The sequence below is a fragment of the Periophthalmus magnuspinnatus genome, chromosome 1 (genome assembly GCF_009829125.3).
Source record: "Periophthalmus magnuspinnatus isolate fPerMag1 chromosome 1, fPerMag1.2.pri, whole genome shotgun sequence".
NCBI classification, from domain to species: domain Eukaryota; kingdom Metazoa; phylum Chordata; class Actinopteri; order Gobiiformes; family Gobiidae; genus Periophthalmus; species Periophthalmus magnuspinnatus.
The window spans coordinates 17463014-17484839 of record NC_047126.1 but is presented as its reverse complement, the minus strand read 5'-3'; the positions used below and the strand labels follow the sequence as shown (position 1 = coordinate 17484839).

General features: G+C 43.6%; 1 protein-coding gene across 1 annotated transcript in view; it reads right to left on the bottom strand.

Moving 5' to 3' along the window:
- sorcs3a (sortilin related VPS10 domain containing receptor 3a) overlaps window positions 1-21826 on the bottom strand; it is a 327550-nt gene that overhangs the window by 89194 nt on the left and 216530 nt on the right. Inside the window, exons 5-7 of the mRNA XM_033971295.2 lie at window positions 13746-13819; window positions 9835-9899; window positions 7992-8110 (exon numbers count right to left, since the gene is read on the bottom strand). Of these exons, the coding sequence (XP_033827186.1) occupies window positions 7992-8110; window positions 9835-9899; window positions 13746-13819 (258 nt within the window). The remainder of the gene's footprint in view (window positions 1-7991; window positions 8111-9834; window positions 9900-13745; window positions 13820-21826) is intronic.

The window sequence follows — 21826 nt, the reverse complement described above, 5'->3', positions numbered from 1 at the left end:
TGTGTCCTGTATGACCTCCTCAGAGGCTGTGGTAAACTAAAGCACTCAACCCTAACCTTCATCCATTCTTCCTTCCACATCAAATGCACGTATGTGCCACACTCCACAGAGCCTGATAGGGACGGGGGAAGGGGGGAATCGATCTTACCAATTCGTCTTAAAGTTCAAAGTGCCTGTAGTTCCCCTGCATCGATCACCCCTCCATCGTGTGTGGGTTTGTTTTGACGCTAAGCTCACAACTTGATTTGTCTCACTTTGAACTTGCGCTTATAAGATTGATTAAAGGAGTTGGTTTGGAAAGGGCATTTTGAACCCCTTTATTAGTATTAAACCATAAATGTTGTAAGATTATGTTTTTATATCAGTGTTTAGTTTGCATTAGAAATATAATGATAAGTAGAGGACAGTAGAAGTAAGAAACATTTGTCTACTCTAGATCATGCTGCATGATTCTGGTTAGGACAGGAGCGCCTACAGGATACTCATTTATGTGTCTAATATGTATCTGTAAGTGCAACCAATCAACATTAAAGTTGAAAATCAATTTATTTACAATAGAGCTGCAACCAATTAATGGTCATTTTAATAATCAATTCAATTTTCATTTTTTTTTTTTTTTTATGAATTTTTCATGTGATAAACACAAAAATGACAGAGATCATTTACAATATTTTACAAATTTTAAAATGTGTTATTGATAAAAAGATCACAGTTTGCTTGTTTGTGATGTGACGGAAGCTTCTGTCTTTGGAATGAAGTCTGGTCCATATCTTGTGAGCATTGGTAGACAAGGCGTAGTGCAAAGTTCTAGGGCATCTGACCTGTAGCACACACACACCAGGCAACAGGCGCATGCATTAAGCATGCACACATCAGGTATATCAAAAAAATTGTTTCACAGAATGGTCTTTTGTGTAAGATAACTCTATGTTCATATTAAAAAGCAAATGGAAAAAAGAACAAAAACAAAATAGAGGTATTTAAAATGAAATGCAATCACGTCCTTGTGGATTCTTTAACACAACGTACAATCAAAACTGCTCCCAACTCCTTCTGGTCTCAGTTTCTGTTTAAACTGGCTTCTACAGTGGCTCTGCACATCTCAAACACACTGTGGAGACAGAGCAGCAACACACACCAAAGTCCTATAGCTAGTTTAGAAATGGTAAAGAATTAAATGTGGGCCTACTGTATGCTCCTTGTTTAGTTACAAAAGTAACAGTAGCTGCTGTGTAAATATAGGCTCCATTATGTCACAACAACATAGTCAAGATTACGCCCCTTGGAGCACTGATGCACTACACACCTCGTGTAATGTGGGTAACAGGAGCAGCAGCACTGGGCAAATCAAGCAACAGCAGCACATGCATTAAAAGTACTCACCATGAGCTGCAGACCTGCAGGTGTCATGAATCTTCTCTGTATAAAGGTTCAATAGATGATCTAAAGCCACACAATGACAGCAGCAGGTGCTCAAGAGCTGTGTGTAAATCCATGGTATTCTTTTTAGTAACGTAATAATAATGAAGTTCAGTATGACACAAAGATCCCTCATGTACGTGAATGAAACACAAACTCCATCCACAAAACCTTGCTGGTTCAGTGCATGTAGAAGGTTTGCTCATGTAGTTGTATGTGAATCTGCAGCATGAAGGCTGCTTTGGACCACTATTACTCACAGCAGAGGACACATAGTAAGGGCCATGACCACTGAGTAGAAGTAGTTGTTTATTTTTAGCAAAATGTACTTATGTACACATAATTAACCATTCTTAAATAACATTTTGCATAAATTATATATAACCCTTCCTTGAAACTTAACATGGTGGAGGGTTTGAGAACCCAAATGATCCTGGGAGCTATGTTGTCAGGGGCTTCATGCCCCTGATATTGTCACCCATTGGGTGATGATGAGTAGAAAAGCAAGGCCAGCTACATCATCTGAACTGGTGTTACCAGTTGTTCTCTTGGAGGATATCAATGCCAACGATCAGCGACAGTGAAACCTGGAGAATGGTGATTGGGAAGAATGGCCTCCCTGATCTGAACCCAAGCGGCGTTCTGTTATTGGACTTCTGTGCTAGTCACAGTTTGTCCATAATAAACACCATGTTCAAGCATAAGGGTGTCCCCTAGGTCAGAGGTTGATCATCGACTCGTGTCATCTGACCTCTGACTGCATGTCTTGTACACTCAGGTGAAGAGAGGGGCAAAGCTGTCAACCGATCACCACCTGGCGGAGTAGGAAGCCGGACAGACCTGGCAGGCCCAAGCGTACTGTGAAGGTCTACTGGGAACATCTGGCAGAGACCTCAGACAGTGGGGTCTCAGCTTGCACCCCCGGAAGAAAGAGCTTCTTCCAGATCCCGGGGGAGGCTGGGGACATGGATTCCAAGTGGGCTATGTTCTCCGCCTCTTTTGTCGATGTGGCCGCTAGTAGTAAGGGATGCCCTCGGGCTGAAGAAGGAGTCCTATCGAGCCTTGTTGGCTCTTGGGACTCCTGAGGCAGCTGACAAGTACCGGGGTGCCAAGTGCGGTCACAGAGGCAAAAACTGGGACCCGGAGGTGGACTCATCCATCACACTGGCTGAAGTTGCTGAGGTGGTTGGCAACCTCCTAGGTGGCAAGGCTCCAGGGGTGGATGAGATCCATCTCGAGTCTCTGGATGTTGTGGTGCTGTCTTGGCTGAAACGTGTCTGCAACATTGCATGGCAGTCAGGGACAGTACCACTAGACTGGCAGACCGGGATGATGATCCCTCTGTTTAAGAAGGAGGACCAGAGGGTTTGTTCCAACTACAGGGGAATCACACTGCTCAGCCTTCCCGGTAAGGTCTATTTGAGTGTACTGGAGAGGAGAATCCAACCGATAGTCAGACCTCAGATTCAGGAGGAGCAGTGTGGCTTTCGTCCCAGTCGCAGAACACTGGACCAGCTCTATACTTTCCATCAAATTCTTGAGGGTTCATGGGAGTTTGCCCAACCAGTCCACATGTGTTTTGTGGATCTGGAGAAGGAATTCGACTGTGTCCCTCATGGTGTCCTTTGGGGGGTGTTCTGGGAGTATGGGGTTCGAGGCCCTTTGCTGAGGGCTGTATGACCGGAGCAGGAGCTGTGTTTGCATTGCTGGCAGTAAGTCAGACCTGTTCCCGGTGCATGTTGGACTCCGGTTCTGTTCATTGTATTTATGGACAGAATGTCTAGGTGCAGTCAAGGGCTGGAGGGGGTCTGGTTCGTGAACCACAGGATCTCATCTCTGCTGTTTGCAGATGATGATGTCCTGATGGCTTCTTTGAGCCAGAACCTACAGTAGGCACTGGGGCAGTGTGCAGCCGAGGCAGAAGCGGCTGGGATGAGAATCAGCTCCTCCAAATCCGAGGGCATTGTTCTCGACCCCAAAAAAAAGATGGCTTGCCCTCTACGGGTGGGTGGTGAGTCCCTGCCTCAAGTGTAGGATTTCAAGCATCTCAGGGTCTTGTTCATGAGTGGAAGGATGGAGTGCAATATTGACAGGCAGATCGGTGCAGCGTCTTCAGTGATGTGGTCACTGTATCAAACTGTTGTGGTGAAGACGGTGCTGAGTCAAAAGACAAAGCTCTCGATTTACCAGTCAATCTATGTTCCTACCCTCACCTATGGTCATGACCTTTGGGTAATGACCAAGAGGACAAGATTGCTGTTACATGCGGCCGAAATGAGTTTAGAGATAGGGTGAGGAGCTCAGTCACACGGGAGTAGAGCCACTGCTCCACAATGTCGCAAGAAGCCAGCTGAGGTGCCTTGGGAATCTGTTCGGGATGCTCCCTGGACACCTTCCTAGGGAGGTCTTCCGGGCATGTCCCACTGGGAGGAAGCCCTGGGGAAGATTCTGGACACGCTGGAGGGACTATGTTTCTCGACTGGCCTGGGAATGCCTTGGGGTCCCACCGGAGGAGCTGGAGGACGTGTCTGGGGTAGAAGTCTGGAAGTCCGTGCTTAGACCGCTCCCCCACGACCTGGCCCCGGACAAGCGGAAGAAAATGGATGGATGGATAGAAATCATATATAAATTCTATTATCAGCCAAATATTGACACATCAGTCCTTTATTAGACATGTACTGTGTAACTGTTGGCAGTTTCGTCTCATCCTCATTCCCTTAGTGGATGGTGCCTTAGTTGAGCACTGTTTGCGTAGAATGGCAGGGGCCTTGGTGTTTTTGAGTCTGTAGTCCGGTAAAGGCTTGCGATTTTTATTCAATATTTGATTAATCACTCTTTCCTATTAATACTTGCAGCCCTAATCTTATGTCTATCTAATATAGATTCCCATCATCCATACTTCAGATGAGGAAGAGAGGAATGGGTTAGCATGGGCATGGTAATATGAATGCAGTACTAAAGTCAAAAGGTTTTCTGTGAATGACAAGCTACCAGTTTAACGAGCTCAATCATTTCTCAGAATTCAAATGTATTGTATCAAAATACCCCTCCCCGAACCGCCACCTTAACGTGGTGGAGGGGTTTGAGCACCCGAATGATCCTGGGAGCTATGTTGTCGGGGGCTTCATGCCCCTGGTAGGGTCACCCATGGCAAACAGGTCCTGGGAGACGGGTCTGACTAAGAGCGGTTCAGAAGCCCAGCATGGAAAGTAAAAGATCAAGGCCGGTTACGTCGCCCGGACTGGCGTTACCGGGGCCCCACCCTGGAGCCAGGCCTGGGGTGGGTGCTCGGCAGCGAGCGCCTGGTGGCCGGGCCTTTCCCCACGGGGCCCGGTCGGGCCCAGCCCGAAGAAACGACGTGGGGCCGTCCTCCCGTGGACCCACCACCTGCGGGAGGAGCCATGAGGGGCGGGTGCGGAGAGATCCGGGTAGCAGTCGAAGGCGGGGACCTCGACGACCGGATCTCCGGACATGGAGACTAGCTCTGGGGACATGGAATGTCACCTCGCTGGGGGGGAAGGAGCCTGAGCTTGTGCGGGAGGTTGAGCGTTACCGGCTAGATATAGTCGGCCTCACCTCCACGCACAGCTTGGGCTCTGGAACCCAACTTCTTGAGAGGGGTTGGACTCTCCATTTCTCTGGCGTTGCCCGCGGGGAGCGGCGGCGAGCTGGTGTGGGCTTGCTCATTGCCCCACAGCTCAGCCGCTGCGTGTTGGGGTTCACTCCGGTGAACGAGAGGGTCGCGTCCCTGCGCCTTCGGGTCGGGGACAGGTCTCTCACTGTTGTGTCGGCCTACGGGCCAAACAGCAGTGCAGAGTACCCGGCCTTCTTGGAGTCCCTGGGAGGGGTACTAGACAGTGCACCAACCGGGGACTCCGTTGTTCTCCTGGGGGACTTCAACGCCCATGTGGGTAACGACAGTGACACTTGGAGGGGCGTGATTGGGAGGAACGGCCTCCCCGATCTGAACCCGAGCGGTGTTTTGTTATTGGACTTCTGTGCTAGTCACAGCTTGTCCATAACAAACACCATGTTCAAGCACAAGGGTGTCCATCGGTGCACATGGCACCAGGACACTCTAGGTCGGAGGTCGATGATCGACTTTGTTGTCGTGTCATCTGACCTCCGACCGCGTGTCTTGGACACTCGGGTGAAGAGAGGGGCTGAGCTGTCAACTGATCACCACCTGGTGGTGAGTTGGATCCGCTGGCGGAGGAGGAAGCCGGACAGACCTGGCAGGCCCAAGCGTATTGTGAGGGTCTGCTGGGAACGTCTGGCGGAGCCCTCTGTCAGGGGGGTCTTCAACTCCCACCTCCGGGAGAGCTTCTCCCTGATCCCGGGGGAGGTTGGAGACATGGACTCCGAGTGGGCCATGTTCTCCACCTCTATTGTTGATGCGGCTGCTCGTAGCTGTGGTCGTAAGGTCTGTGGTGCTTGTCGCGGCGGCAATCCCCGAACCCGGTGGTGGACACCGGAAGTAAGGGATGCCGTCAAGCTGAAGAAGGAGTCCTATCGAGCCTTGTTGGCTCGTGGGACTCCTGAGGCAGCTGATGAGTACCGGCGGGCCAAGCGTGCCGCGGCTCGGGCAGTCACAGAGGCAAAAACTCGGGGTTGGGAGGAGTTCGGGGAGGCCATGGAGGAGGACTATCGGACGGCCTCAAAGAGATTCTGGCAAACCGTCCGACGCCTCAGGAGGGGAAAGCAGTGCTTCACCAACACTGTTTACAGTGCGGGTGGAGAGCTGCTGACCTCGACTGGGGATGTTGTCGGGCGGTGGAAGGAATACTTTGAGGATCTCCTCAATCCCACTGTCACGTCTTCCGAGGAGGAAGCAGAAACTGGGGACCCAGGGGCGGACTCGTCCATCACCCTGGCTGAAGTCACTGAGGTGGTTGGCAAGCTCCTCGGTGGCAAGGCTCCGGGGGTGGACGAGATCCGTCCTGAGTACCTCAAGTCTCTGGATGTTGTGGGACTGTCTTGGCTGACACGTCTCTGCAACATCGCGTGGCGGTCGGGGACAGTACCTGTGGAATGGCAGACCGGGGTGGTGGTCCCTCTGTATAAGAAGGGGGACCGGAGGGTGTGTTCCAATTACAGGGGAATCACACTCCTCAGCCTTCCCGGTAAGGTCTATTCCAGGGTGCTGGAGAGGAGAATCCGACCGATAGTCGAACCTCGGATTCAGGAGGAGCAGTGTGGTTTTCGCCCTGGTCGTGGAACACTGGACCAGCTCTATACTCTCCATCGGGTCCTCGAGGGTTCATGGGAGTATGCCCAACCAGTCCACATGTGTTTTGTGGATCTGGAGAAGGCATTCGACCGTGTCCCTCGTGGTGTCCTTTGGGGGGTGCTCTGGGAGTATGGGGTCCGGGGCTCTTTGCTAAGGGCTGTCCGGTCCCTGTATGACCGGAGCAGGAGCTGTGTTCGCATTGCCGGCAGTAAGTCAGACCTGTTCCCAGTGCATGTTGGACTCCGCCAGGGCTGCCCTTTGTCACCGGTTCTGTTCATTATATTTATGGACAGAATTTCTAGGCGCAGCCAGGGGCCGGAGGGGGCCTGGTTTGGGAACCACAGGATTTCATCTCTGCTGTTTGCAGATGATGTTGTCCTGATGGCTTCTTCGAGCCAGGACCTGCAGCAGGCACTGGGGCGGTTTGCAGCCGAGTGTGAAGCGGCTGGGATGAGAATCAGCTCCTCCAAATCCGAGGCCATGGTTCTCGACCGGAAAAAGGTGGTTTGCTCTCTCCGGGTGGGTGGTGAGTCTCTGCCCCAAGTGGAGGAGTTCAAGTATCTCGGGGTCTTGTTCACGAGTGAGGGAAGGATGGAGCGTGAGATTGACAGGCGGATCGGTGCAGCGTCTGCAGTGATGCGGTCGCTGTATCGGTCCGTTGTGGTAAAGAAGGAGCTGAGCCGGAAGGCAAAGCTCTCTATTTACCGGTCAATCTACGTTCCTACCCTCACCTATGGTCATGAGCTTTGGGTAATGACCGAAAGGACAAGATCGCGGATACAAGCGGCTGAAATGGGCTTCCTCCGCAGAGTGGCCGGGCGCACCCTTAGGGATAGGGTGAGGAGCTCGGTCACACGGGAGGAGCTCGGAGTAGAGCCGCTGCTCCTACACGTTGAGAGGAACCAGCTGAGGTGGCTCGGGCATCTGCTCAGGATGCCTCCTGGACGCCTCCCTAGGGAGGTGTTCTGGGCATGTCCCACCGGGAGGAGGCCCCGGGGAAGACCCAGGACACGCTGGAGGGACTATGTCTCTCGGCTGTCCTGGGAACGCCTTGGGGTCCCACCGGAGGAGCTGGAGGACGTGTCCGGGGTGAGGGAAGTCTGGGAGTCCCTGCTTAGACTGCTGCCCCCGCGACCCGGCCCCGGATAAGCGGAAGAAAATGGATGGATGGATGGATGTATCAAAATATAAATAAAATAAAAAATATATTGAAAAACAACATGTGTCATCAAGTTGAACAAAATATTACGTTAAATAAAGTTAAAACCCCCAGTATGTGCCATAAGAAACCCAGGTTTTCTCTAATGGCACAAAATCACATATAGCCACACACAGAGCCTACCTGTATGAAAATGTAGTCATCCTGAACGATCAAAGAGTTGATGTCGACGTACCCAGGGAACGGGTACTCCCTGTTCGACTCAGAGCACAGCAGCGCGCGGCATGTCACGTATTGAACATCTGCCATGGAACACCAATACAAGATTTATGAGTCACTCTGCTACCTGCTTCATGCCATAGAAGAAATGTCACCAGCACAACATACTATACATAGCAAAAAACCAACAAGGGATATCTAGATTAGTTAAGATTATTTCATTCAATCATCATCCAAGCTATTGAGACTATATTAGAGACTGCTTTTTATTTTTATAAGCCAAATTTGCCGTTGGAAAAGGAAATTGAACCCCATTAGCATACATATGTGTTTATATTTCAAATCAAACTACTTACTTACCAATGCCCTAACCCAAACTCCTAACCCCAACCCATTAATTTAGTAAAAAGCTTGAATAATAAACCAACTGTTCATTACTTAAGTCTTTGTTCATGTGTTATTAAGGTTAATTAACATGCAGTTACTAAAAGTTCTATCAAATTATCTTGAATTGTCTTGAATTAGGGTAAGTTTGTGTAGGGTCATTAGACACATGCAAGGCTTTGGGCCAGTTTATATCACTGTTCTTTCAGACTTGGATCCTAAATACTGCTAGTCTAGAATCGGATTTATTCTGCAATAAGGGTAGAGTCGACTACCCCAACTCCACCTATTAAGTTGTTTACTCAAGAGGGGTATCAGGTCAGAAACAGTAAAAAAGTCAACTGCCAAAGCTACTAAAATGCAGATAGTCTTTTTTTTATGTATTTTCAGCTCCCTGATCCTACATGACGAGCCAGCTCTGAATTCAAGTTATTTTAATCTGTGCTAACTGTTCTAGAGGTGACTGCTCTGTGCCATTTAGGAAAAGTGCTTTTGGGCAACTCTCTTTTGCTTATGAAGCAGGTCAGATGTGCTCCATATCCGCCTGCACATGTACAAGAGCTCTCAACACTGGCAGCATTTTCAAAAGATTTAAAACTGTGGTTGTTCCGGGGTCAAATATATCGCCATGTAGAACTAAATTACTTTTTAATATTGAGGGGCAGCTGGTTTAACTTCTAACTTCAAATGAACTGTTCTGTAACTGTATATATAGTGAGTGTGTTGTGTGTATAGAGAGTGTGTTGTGTGTATAGTGAGTGTGTTGTGTGTATAGTGAGTGTGTTGTGTGTATAGTGAGTGTGTTGTGTGTATAGTGAGTGTGTTGTGTGTATAATATGCTGGTGTGTTATATTTGCTTTTTTCTGACTGTTGCTGTCCTGTAAACTGTTTGACATCAATCTGCCGAGGGACTGAAGATGGAAATTAGCCACGTTGGCTATAATCTTTACATATTTACATTTTTAAATGTGCATTAATATATGCTGTCCCTTTACAAATAACTTACTATATTCCCTTTTTGCAATGTACAGTTCATGTGTGTGGTGTGGCTGCTTCCTTGTGTTATTAGCAATAGTAAAGCGTACGCTGATTCCTTGATATTTTTGCTGGCTCATTTGCCTCGATGCACATGCTGTTGCCTTACACTTTGATGATGTCACAATTAGGCCACACTGCTTGTCAATCACATGGCTTCATGCGCTCTATCCTAGTCATCACTGGTTCATACTAATAGCTTTACTAATGTCCCTTATAGGAAAAAAAAAAAAAAATGCAGAATGAATACATACAGTTGATATTCACACACAGTATACAGCGTTACTTAGCAGCGTTTCCTGGTATGTGTACACTTTCTGAGGAATGCATGCCTTCAGAAACCTATTCATTAACAATGTCTTTTGTGTGTTGATGTTGAAGAACTCACTGCCATCTGGAGTGTGGGCCTCCATGTGAACCAGGTCAGATTCCTTGTCCAGGCCTAACACAGACCTAAAGGACAAAGAGAGCAGTGAAGTATGAGAGGAATGACATATGCTGTAACGCCAAGCAATGTACATACACATATACACACGAGACAAGAGAATGCTTCTGCTCAGCTTCTCTCTGAAATGTATCTGCATTTAATTAGATATTTAAAGCCTCACCATGTAACTTTTATGCCAAGAAGACTAAAACAAAAGTATTGTTTTGTTGTTTTTTGGGGGGTTTCTTCCACAATCTATCTGTTCTGAAGTATGCTTTTAACTTTCAATTTACATGGAATTATGAAGGTGATATTCCACCTACAGAAAGTTACACAGTGTTGCTTTAATCAAATGTGAGATCTCAGTTGAAATGTCTGAAATGTATTCTACTCTGCACACGTATCACTCTAAACCATATCTGTATTTATTTGGTTTATAACAATATTATAAAAAAATTAAATAAACAAATAATAATAATAATAATTGCTGCTTAGTAAATGATAAATGAGAACCTTGTCTTGTGAATTTGTACATTTCATTGTATAAAGCACAAATAATTCCATTTGTTTAATCCAGTTTGATTAAATACAATGAAAACCATAATCTTCCCCTAATCACACCAGGGCCATGTGGGGTCAGCCTGCTTCCGTCTGTGAGGATATCTTAGACTGAAATCTCTGCGCCCGATGTTCTGCTGCCTGTGGATCAGATGGGATCTACTACTCCTCCATTGTGACCATATTTCAAATCCCTTGGAGGAAAATGAAGCCATTGTTTTTACGTGGCCAACTGGACACCTGCCTGGACATCGCTGAGGGCCAGAATCTGTTTAGATGTCCTTGAAGTCGCTCTACAGATGCCTGGAATGAATGGTGTACGCTATTAAAGACAAGCTGATTTATGCCAGTGACTGTAGATGTGGGCAAATACGGTGACGATGGGTTATAAAAAAGACTAGAGAGATCATCGCTATGGTAACCAACACTCAGTTTCAGGGCTATATTTTTACTTGATTTGATCCCCATTGCTCTACCATACTAATGTCAAAAAAATCGTGAACAAAATAGATAACAAATTCTTCTTTTATAGTATTAGGCATGTAAAGGGATGATTTTAAGTTGTGTTTGCAAACCTCTCTATATTTACTCCTACACCTTGATAAACCAGTCAAGTCCTTCCTTTAAAGGTCCTATATTACACAAAATTGACTCTTGTGAGCTTTAAACCATGTTATAATGTTAGAGTTGTGTTTTGTTTCCTTCACACATGTTTGATTAACCCTTTATTATTAGTCTGTCTACATCTCCAAAGCTCAAAATGCTGCGTTCCACCTTGTGATGTCATGAAGTAGTGGTAGTAGTCGTCAACAGCTACCTTTTACTGATCAATAGAGATTGGCAATTCCATCCAAATAATTCTAGTGAAGGCGTCTGGGGTCCAAAACCACAGTGGAGCACTTCCTGTAGTACCACATGACATCACAAGGTGGAGCAGAGAGAGACAAACTCAGTCTAAATATGCAGGACTCGTGTGTTAAACATAAGGAAATGACACAAAACACAACTCCAGTATTATAACGCAGATCAGAATATTGTGCCATATGCTCTCTTTAAGTTAAAAATAGGGGAGGGATAAGTGTGGGTGCAAAGTGACTCACCCGTAGAACATGCCAGAGTTGCCAGAATTCATCATCTCTCTAACCATTATCATAACTTATTGGCTGGCAGACCCTGGTCACCTCAGAGGGGCAGTTAAGTGTAACGGATGTGTGCTTACGTTTGCAGTGAGTGTGCACTTTTTGACTTCGACTGAGAGGGGATGGAAAGTGACAGGGATGCCCCAAACCCATTATTAGTCATAGCCTCCCATACAGTGTTTTTATCAGAGCGGAGGCATCGAGAGAAAACCAGCTTTTCTAGAGATAAAAATATAATGATTTGGAGTTTATGTGCCGTGATGTGGCCGGAGAGATGTGGAGGGATATGCGTCTGAGGAGCTGAATGCAGAGCGCCTCCTGCAACAGACGATTCATCTCTGCCTGATTTTATCACAGAGAGAAAGAAGAGGAAAGGAGAGAGCGGGGGCGCTTAGAGGAGGGATAGAAAAGGAGGGAAGAGAGGGAAGAAAAAGGAAAGAGGTTGTGAGACAGTGGGGAGTGAGGGGAAGCCGGGATAATGAAACCAGTGGGAGAGGTAAAGAGAGAGAAAAGGGGGTGGAGAGAGAAACACAGAGAGATAATGAGGAATGTGTGAGAGAAAGAGATGTGGGGTGGCATGAGTGACAGATTGAAGACAGAGGGAGAGAGAAAGAGAAGAGGGGGCAGAGAGAGATGAGGGGAGGAGAGAGAGGGAGGGTAGCGATAGAGGCTTAGATGATGGAGAGAGAGAGGGGGGGATAGAGAGAGAAAAAGGAAAGAGATTGCGAGACACTGAGGAAAGAGTGGGAGAGAGGAAGACAACAAAGAGAGAGAAAAAGAGAGGTTGAAAAGCTTGGAGGAGTGAACAGGAGAGGTAAAGGGACAAAAGGGGGGATAGAGAAGGGAAACGGGGGAGGAATGAGTGAGAAAAACAGATGTGGGGTGGGAAGGGGGGCAGAGAGAGGGAAGGTAAGGAGAGAGAGGAGGGTAGAGAGAGACTTAGAGGATGGAGAGAGAAAGAGAGGGATAGAGAAAGTAGAAGTAAAGATACTGAGACATTGGTGAGTGAGTGAGTGAAAGGGGAGAAAGATAAATAGAAAAAAGAGAGAAGCTTAGATGAGTGAACAGGAGAGGTAAAGAGAGAGAAAAGGAGGGAGACAGTGAGGAGTGAGTGAGAGAAAGAGATGTGGGGTGGGGTGAGGTGGTGTGACTGACAGAGAAAAGAGCGAAGGAAGAGAGAAAGAAGAAATTAAGAGGGGGATAGAGAGGGGAGGGAATGAGAGAGAAGGGGAGATAGAAAGAGGCTTAGAGGAGGGAGATAAAAAAGAGGGGTAGAGAGGGAAAAGGGAAAGAGAATGTGAGACAGTGAGGAGTTAGTGAGAGGGAGGGTGAAGAAAGATAACAAAGAGAAAAAAGAGATTGAAAAGCTTAGATGAGTGAATGGGAGAGGTAAAAAGAGAGAGAGTAAAAGAGAGAGATATGAGGGGGTGACAAAGACAAAACGAGACAGGGCTATAGAAAAGAAAGAAAGAGAAATATAGATAGATGGGCCAAGAGAAAGAAAAAGAGGGGAGAAGAGAGTTTTTGCAGCATCACCAGTCAGTCACACATTAATATGAGCTGCTCAGTGGCTCAGAACTGAGCATACACTCTGTGCATCCCTGAGTAAACTGGAGTCAAAGCTTTTGGCTTTTCTCAAGTTGGATCGGATTATAACAAAGTTTGTGTTGCCCTTTTGTGCGTCTGCAGCAGGAGGTACTCCATCACTCTGGATCTTAGAGAAAAAAAATGTCATTTGTCAGTGTTTTATAAGTACATGTAAATAGTGTTTTTAATTGATATTGGACTATTGCATTTTTCATCTTTTTTTTTCCAACATTTCAATTTGTACTGTAATCCCTGTTTTAAAGTTTTTAAGCCAACAACATATTAGCAATTTAAAAGGTTATATACAGATTAACGTTCGCTCAGCGGCCTGTTTGACTCTTTAAAATGAAATGCATATTGAAATGCAAAAGAAAACAAAAAAGGGTTTCCATTTGTTTCTTTAAATGGACAAGTTTTAATGTAACAATGCATCTACAAAAATGTTTAAACAGAGGACACGGCCTGCCTTTAGTTAAACTTCTCACAAACTTCACTATATTTACCCCTATAGCATACACCTTGTTAAGCCAGTCCAGTCATTCCTTTAAGTTAAAAATAGAGGCAAGTGTGGGTGCAAAAATGACTCACCAGTAGAATCTGTTGGGCGTGACGTGTTCGTGGACGAGCTGCCATTTTCTCCCAAAGTCCACTGAACTGTACAGCTGCAAGATCACAGAGAAGAAGAAGAAGGGAAGAAAGAAGAGAGGGGAGAGCCTTGTTAGCGAGACGAATGTATGTCTCACCACCGTCCGGCTTCTAATTAGGCCAGCTGATTTAAAAGCGGTGATGGCGATTGTGAGGCATGGCTGAATAAATCCACGCATTGAGGTTAGTCTGCAGCTAAGAGCCATTATATCCAGATAGAGCCGACACAAAGCTGAACAGCACTCATCATTATGGGCTGCCCACTGGAGCTTTAACATGCTGTCACAGATATAGGCATCTCTGCTCTCATCTTCATAACCTGCTGTAATTGTGCTATCTGTGGCTCTGAAGTATACAGCTTTAGTTTGAATTAATCTGAATGATGCGATTGTTTAGCTCGAAAGGATGATACATTTAATCGATATGAGGTACTGGGGGAAAACAGTTAGTAGCGAGTCATTTACAAACCAGATTTTGTTTTGTTTTGTTTTGTTGTTTGACTCCATCCATTAACATGCTTATCTGGTTAAATAATATTCATAGCTTAATGAGAACTGAGTTTCTTGGATCCTGAAACACAAGAATAAATAGACCAGGTTCACTACTACAATTACTGCAACAACAACTATTGCTACTGCTACTACTACAACTACTACTACTGCTAAATGAATGCTAAAAATTTCAATGTTTTAGACTGAAAACTATGTGCAGGTTATTACTTTAGCTGTCTATATTTTAGCCAGTGGCCTTTACTAAAACATCCATGTGCTCCTTTTGATTATGTGTAGATTCAATTGGCTGATGAGCTGAATGTTTAAAAGGGAAGCCAGAAATCAAACTGACAAATCAATCGCAATCACATCCAAATATCAAAAACAATTCCACTTGTAATATTTTATCAGAATATAATGCAAAGACTTAATCTATAACATATGGATGACAATGAACAAATAGTTTATAAAGACGTTTTCAGGCTTATTACTACTTATTTCAGTCTGAATTCTTCTTAATAAACTATTTGTTCATTATGATTAAAGTGCTTGTTTAGGCTTTATTAAGGCTAATTAAAGTATATTTATTGTTACACATTTCAAAAAAAAAAAACGATTTCAATAATTGTAATAAATACAGACATTTTCTCTGCATGTTCACAGAACTAAATCCTTGCAGAACAAGCCTCAGAACAGGAATAGCAGGAATGATGAAGAGCCCCTTTGACATGAAGGTGTACAACACGCAGCCAGTGCCCCAATTTCTTTGTACTAATTACATTTTCTGGTGCCGGGGCGAACAATTAATAGCCCTAGTGCATTAGCGAGAAGTGCATTGATTGATGTTGGAGGCAGAATGCACGGCTCCTATAGTATATCTTGTACTGCGTGAACTATAAAATTTGGAGGCCAAGGCTGAGCTACCCCTATGCTAATGTTCCTGTTTGCATTCTTATTATCATAAAGGTTTTTACATCATTATAAAACATATACGGAAATGCCTGTATTGTTCATTTTGGGACTTACAGAAAAAGATTCAAGCATTGATGTGGGTGAGAAAGAAATATAAGGTATAGTTTGCATTTAACCCATACTTCACTGGGGTAAAGTGCAGTGCGTGGCCAAAATGAGATAATGCTAGATAGTACACTCCGGAAGGACAGTCTGCCATTATTAGTCATGAAGTTATGAAGTTTGGGAACAGGGTTATTAGGAACAAGGCTATAATCGAAACTGGTTAACTAATGTTGTCACCTAATTCTCTTATCCTCATCTTACACCAAGTAGGGCTGGGACTCTACATCTCGAGTTATCTTCATGTTCAAAGCACAGTGTTTTCCAGGTTGCTTCGACCTTCCTTCAGATATCTGGTTGGGATTCCTCCAGGCACTTTGGTTTCCTCCGTCATCCCAAATGATTCACTGCCATAGACTGTATAAAGAGGTGGACTAAGTGAGTGCAACATCACCCGTAGCGTTTGGCTCCAGTCAAATGAAGCTTGTCGTGGCTAGTAGTTACGGGGCGAATTTGGAGTCGAGTTCGAGTATCATAGCGACTAAAGAGCCAATCCGGAGCGAGACAGTTCAAGGTAACGCCCCTACCTGTCCACGCCCCAGTTTTAAGTGTGTCCATCATCCAGGTTTTAAGTCTGGATGATGGACGTAGCACTGCGGTACCCAAAGCTCCAGACAGATTGCCTCAGCAGTATTGAAGGATGGGTCACACCTACAGAACGGGCTAATCCATTGTGCACTCACGCAGACACATAAAACATACAAACTCCGCACATAGTCTCCCCATGACGCGGTATTAGAACTTGTTATCATCTCTGTCCTGCCACAGTGGGTTGGATAAATACAGACAGTTATTTCAGGCAACATTCAAACTCGTGCATCTCATTTGTAGTCTGCAGTGGTTCAGACGCCGCACATGGGTGTTGATGTCTGTCATACGATACATCCATCACTTTAACGTCAGTTGAAGGCTCTGTGTCTCATTGGAGTTGTGCATGACAGGACGTTACGAGAGACCAAAGAATCATCTGTCATTGGCTCTATGTGTGGTTCAGGCGCTGATTCAACATCAGCTGGAAGCAAATAACTCTATGAATCTTACGTATCCTGCGAAAGTCAAATGTGCTCGCTAATGTGTCGTTATCTGCCAGTCAGCACTGCATAGAGGATCTAGTTCACATGCCTTTGATGACACAACACGATATTTTGTTATATAACCATTAAGAGCAGAAATATTAACTAAGAAAAGTAGACAACATAGGTGCAATGATTTAAAACATAATCACAATCAAAACTTGCATTTAGACGTCATGTTCTATAAAATGAAGATAAAAATCTAAGTCTGTTGTAGTTATAGAATTAGCAATCCTAAAACTCTGGCGTTCCAAGGCAAGGAGTTCATTATCACTTTTAAATATCAAACAGATATGAACAACATCAGGAAAATGCCCCTAACAAACCCAAAAACACCTAAAGCTAAAGGTTTACAAGGCTCAGAATGCATTGCTTGTTCATCCTAGCATGTATTACCATAATATCATAACTGATCTGTATACACCCAAAGGATTTTCGCTGCTTGACATTTGATTCTGCCTGGTGGAGTCTTGGGCCTCATCATTTTGGACATTGACATACGACTGTGGAGTGAAGCACAAGCCTCTCTTCACTCCATTCATCAGATCCATGACATTTTAAATTCCCAAGCTTTGGAGTTGTCACAAAATAAGCTTCATAGTTTCCCTGTCGCTTCAATAAATCAAAAGTGTGTTCAGACAACTGCCAGATCTCACCAACAAAGCAGGCGAAGGGGAGTCTGTCAAAAGAAAGGTGCACTATGTAACATATGGGTCTGCCATATGCTTGCTTATATGGAGATGTTATTGCTTTGACCGGAATGTTTCACAGTGTGGATTTAAACTTATCTGTTTCCATGGAGATTACCAGATGACAGAGGAGATGGCAACAATATGTCTTTTTTTCAAGTAGGACTGTGCAATGAATTAATTTTAATCAAACTTGAGATTTCTAACTACCAATGATGAGCTTATTTATTTATTTAACCAGGAAAACACATGTTGAGATTGAAAACTCTTGTCAAGGGGGATCTGGCCAAGACACATCAGGAGCATAACAAAGTAACAAGACATAGAACAAACTATTACAATCTGAATTAAAGTGTGATCATTTATTCAAGAACATTAAAGGGCCCATATTACACTATTCTCAGATTTATGTTATAATGCTTCCTCACCAAAAACAGACCTGGAGTTGTGTTTAATTTCCTTCACACATGTTTAACCCACAAACCCTGCATATTTAGGCTGAGTTCTTCTTTCAGACAGAAAACTCTACAGATTGTTTCACTGTGTTTTTAAACTCTACACATCTTCACTAGAATCATTTGGATCATTTCAGACCTGGAATTGCTCATCTCTACTGCACTAAAGGTAAAAGATAGCTGACATCAGAAGGTGGAAGAGAACATTTGGAGCTTTGGAGATTTAGACAGACTAACAATAAAGGATGACGCAAATGTGTGCAAATGAAACAAAACACAACTGTAGGTATGAGTCAATGTTGAGTAATGAGTAATATAGGCTCTTTAAAGCGCAATTAAGTCCAACCTTGGGTCTTTTTAAACGTCTACAGCCAATCATTTTTCTGTACAAACATGGTTCACATTTTCAATATTCAGGACATTAATACTGAAAACACTTTTTTGTTTGTGTATGAGAAAATACAAAAACAATAAAATGAACAATAACATTTTAGGGTGGGTAATAACAGCTCCATGGAGACAATCAGGTAGTGTACCCAAAAGGTTACATAGCAGACCTTTAAGTGATGTAGAGTGAGTTAAAGTCATGATGTGATGGTTACAATGGGCGTGAGAGATATCATGAATGAGAGGATATCAGTATTCAGCTAACAGAGTCAAGGAGGCTGGTATCGCTGCTGCAACTTATCGTGTTTATCTGCAGACGCTACATGTGAAATATTCATAGGCACACTTCAGTAATATCAGCTTATATATGAAAACATCAATTTGGGAGATTTCAGCAACATCCTTTTGGCGATAACATGTCATTTAGAGGATTTAAAGATATAACGGCTCTTGCGTTGCACACAGAATTTAAACTACAAGTGTGGCAGGAGTCTTTATAACACTGATATGGAAATGATGACAAAGCATGAAAAAATGATCCATATTGAAAGGGCAGTGTACAAGTTTATTTATTGACTAAAAGGTCAACAGTGTCTCAAAATATGTTTTGTTTTTTTTGTTTTTTAAGATTGAAGCAGACTGACAATTGGGGAAGAAGAAAAAGGAAAGGAGAAAAAAAGCAAAGACAAATGGACACAGTTCCTTTGATTATTTCAGGCTGTTATATATTATATACTTCCTCAAGGGGCTAGGAGTTATGGGTAACAGCAAAAGAGTCACATTGGCCCATTTCAAACCAAATGAAAGTCAGAAAGACCCATATGTTTGATGAAGTAATGAGATTAAGTTATTAATAAATTAGTTTAAAAGAAGTAAGTCAACTGTTTTTCAGCTATTAATAGATAAAAAAGAAATATTTTGCATTTATTTTTTTTATTTTTCTTGCATTCTATTGCATTTTATCTGTAATATTTATCTGTAAAATTATCATTATTCTTTCTGATTTAATGCATGGGATTTGCTCAAACGAGTAGTAAAAAAATGTAAATAAAAATATGCTACTAACACTGTCAAATTATAACACTGCCAACATGTTTTTTCCTAAACTTTTTTTCCTCAATCAAAATGCAAAGAGCCGCACTGGAGATTTTAAGGAGCTGCATATGGCTCTTTAGAGAGTGGTTGCAGACCCTTGGGTCAGGGTATTATAAGCCTGAATCATGCTTAATACAACTTTGTGAACTTCCATGACTTGTTATATAAAGTCTTACCAAAATGTTTAGTGACCTTCAGTGTTCAGATTTAAATAGCCCCAAAGTTAGATGTTGGAGCTTTATTTTTCTTAAACAAAATAACCGTAAACGCAAATATCTCTGTGCAGAACTGTAAATGGAGTAGAATGTTCCATTTTAAAATAATTTCTTTGAATAAAGCATGGAGGTGCTATTGTTGTGACAGTACAGTGTGCAGTACTCATAAATATTATAGAAAGTACATGTATTATACAAACACATGAGCGCAGGTCTCAGGTACTATGGTTGCATTGTGGAGCAGCAGTTCTTATCTCACAAATAATTCATGTTAATCGAGACACAACCAAAGCCACTCGGAGCCTGGTTATATAAAAGGCGGAACACTTTGAAACAATGTCTCTGTCTGTGTCCCATGTGATAGGGAGGTCTGCGAAGGCCGCGGCTCACAAGAAATACACACAGTCATCACTGGTTTATCACATTAAGCCATCAGACAATCGGCAGCTAGCTAGAGGCGTGTAGGCATCGTAACGTGGGACAGCGCATAATGTTTACTACTCAAAAGCAGTACGGTGGGATACTGAGCTATGAAAATAATATATGGACCAACTTAATGCTCAATAAAGTGAATTTAGTAACCTAAGAACTCCCTTATCTTCACTTAACATGAGCCATGCATTTCTGTACAAAGTGCACTGCTATTTGAAATCCCCAGTTCACGCATCCACACCATTGTTCAAGTAAAGCTGAGCAAACAGAGAGTAGAGTGGTTCTGAAGATGCCTGGATACATAAAGCACATTGTTTGAAAAGGTCAGTGGAGGTGGTTGCTTCTTCCACAAACACATTGACCCTGAGGAGTCCACTCTCCACATGAACAACACTCTTCTCTGTCTCACCATAGTCAAAGATACAACATATGACCTCTACTCTTTACAGGTGAAGCTGCTGTGAAGACAGAGGAAGACATAAAAGACAGGCAGAAGCACACGACAATTAACCATATGTTAGATCGTTTATCCGTCTGCAATGGCTCTCGCTGAACGTGACTGGGAAAAGACCGAAAGTTCAGACCGAAAGTTTAGAGGCTGAAACAATCAGTTCAGAAAAAAAAGCTCACAAAGCAGAATGTATATCTGGAAAAAAGGCTGAAGAACGTCAGCTTGCATTGCCATTTTTATTTTGGTTCAAATGACGATGCTGGTCTGTGATTGGTCTGAACCACTGGCCCAGGCTCAATCGCAGCAGTGGGAGGTGCTCCAGATGGATTGTGGTGAGCAGTTTGAACTCACAACTATCTCGAAAATTCATCTTGCTCCTCAAGGATAGATGACAACAGCTATGAGAAACTTTGTAAAATGTGTATTCATTAAAAATGGAACTATCATAGATTGTTTTGTTCCAGTGCAGCAAAAATGACCAACAAAAACACCTCTTGCACCTGAGTGGTGTAAATGAATCCAATGAGTTGTGAGCACAGGTCGTGTTTTAGCATGTCTTGACCTTTTCATATTTTGTCCAATCTCAACCTTTCTCCTGTTCCCACTAAACCCTGAAGAAACTGCAAAACACACTCCTCCTTCTCTTGTGTGGGGAGATATTTCCTTCTACTTTTCTGTGCCAACACCAACAGCTCCACTCTGCCACAGCCTAATGTCATAATAATGTGTTTAAACTTGAATCACATTTTTTGCTATGACACATCACAATAACAAAAACTCAGTATAGAGCTTATTTTTCGTATTTTCTTTCCACAGTATACCCATTCTCCAAAAAGCTGTAACATCAAATAGCCTCTCTAAGACATAAAAGTTCTGAGGAGAAAATCAAGACTTTAGAGTTATGGAAATCATAACGGCACATTATAGGCCACTGTGTCCTGGGCAATTACAGTAAGTCACTTTTACAACTCCTAATTAAGTCTCCCAATAAATTTCAAATGCATCTGTGTACAGAGCTGTGAATCAAACGGACTCTGCTGGCACCATTTTCTGTATATGCTATAGAAGGAAGGGAGCGCTTGTTTTATACCCCTGGATTTATGAATCCTGCAAAGTACACAGCAGTGAGGATGCTAGACGGTGGAGGAAAAAGCCAGTATGCAAATGAAACGACCATAGGATTGTTCTGGGTGAGTGCTGCAAGGATTTCACAATTTAACTGCCTCTATTGATTGCACCAGATATAAAGAGGATGATAACCAGGCACTGGAAAGGGATATTTACTGGAGGATTCATCCTATAGTGCGCCATCCCATTAAGCCAAATGGGGCTGTTTCCAAGCTAATGTATTTTTAAAATAACACAGAGAAAGCAAAATGAAACCACATTTTTTGTTAGCATGCTCACACAAAAAATATGTCTAAATGTGTATTATGTTTTGTTTGTTTGTTTTTTTTCAAATGTATTTGTGCAAAATTTGTCTAGCCTCAATACAGATATATTGTATAAGCTATTGCGGTCAAATTATTATTATTATTATTTTTTCTGTGTGTTGCCTCTAATTAGGAAGCATTTTATTGTCAAATAATCAGGAAGTGCATGTAACTGTGAAGGAAGTGAGTTACATTACAAAGGAGCCTCCAGCACTTATATTCTTACTTT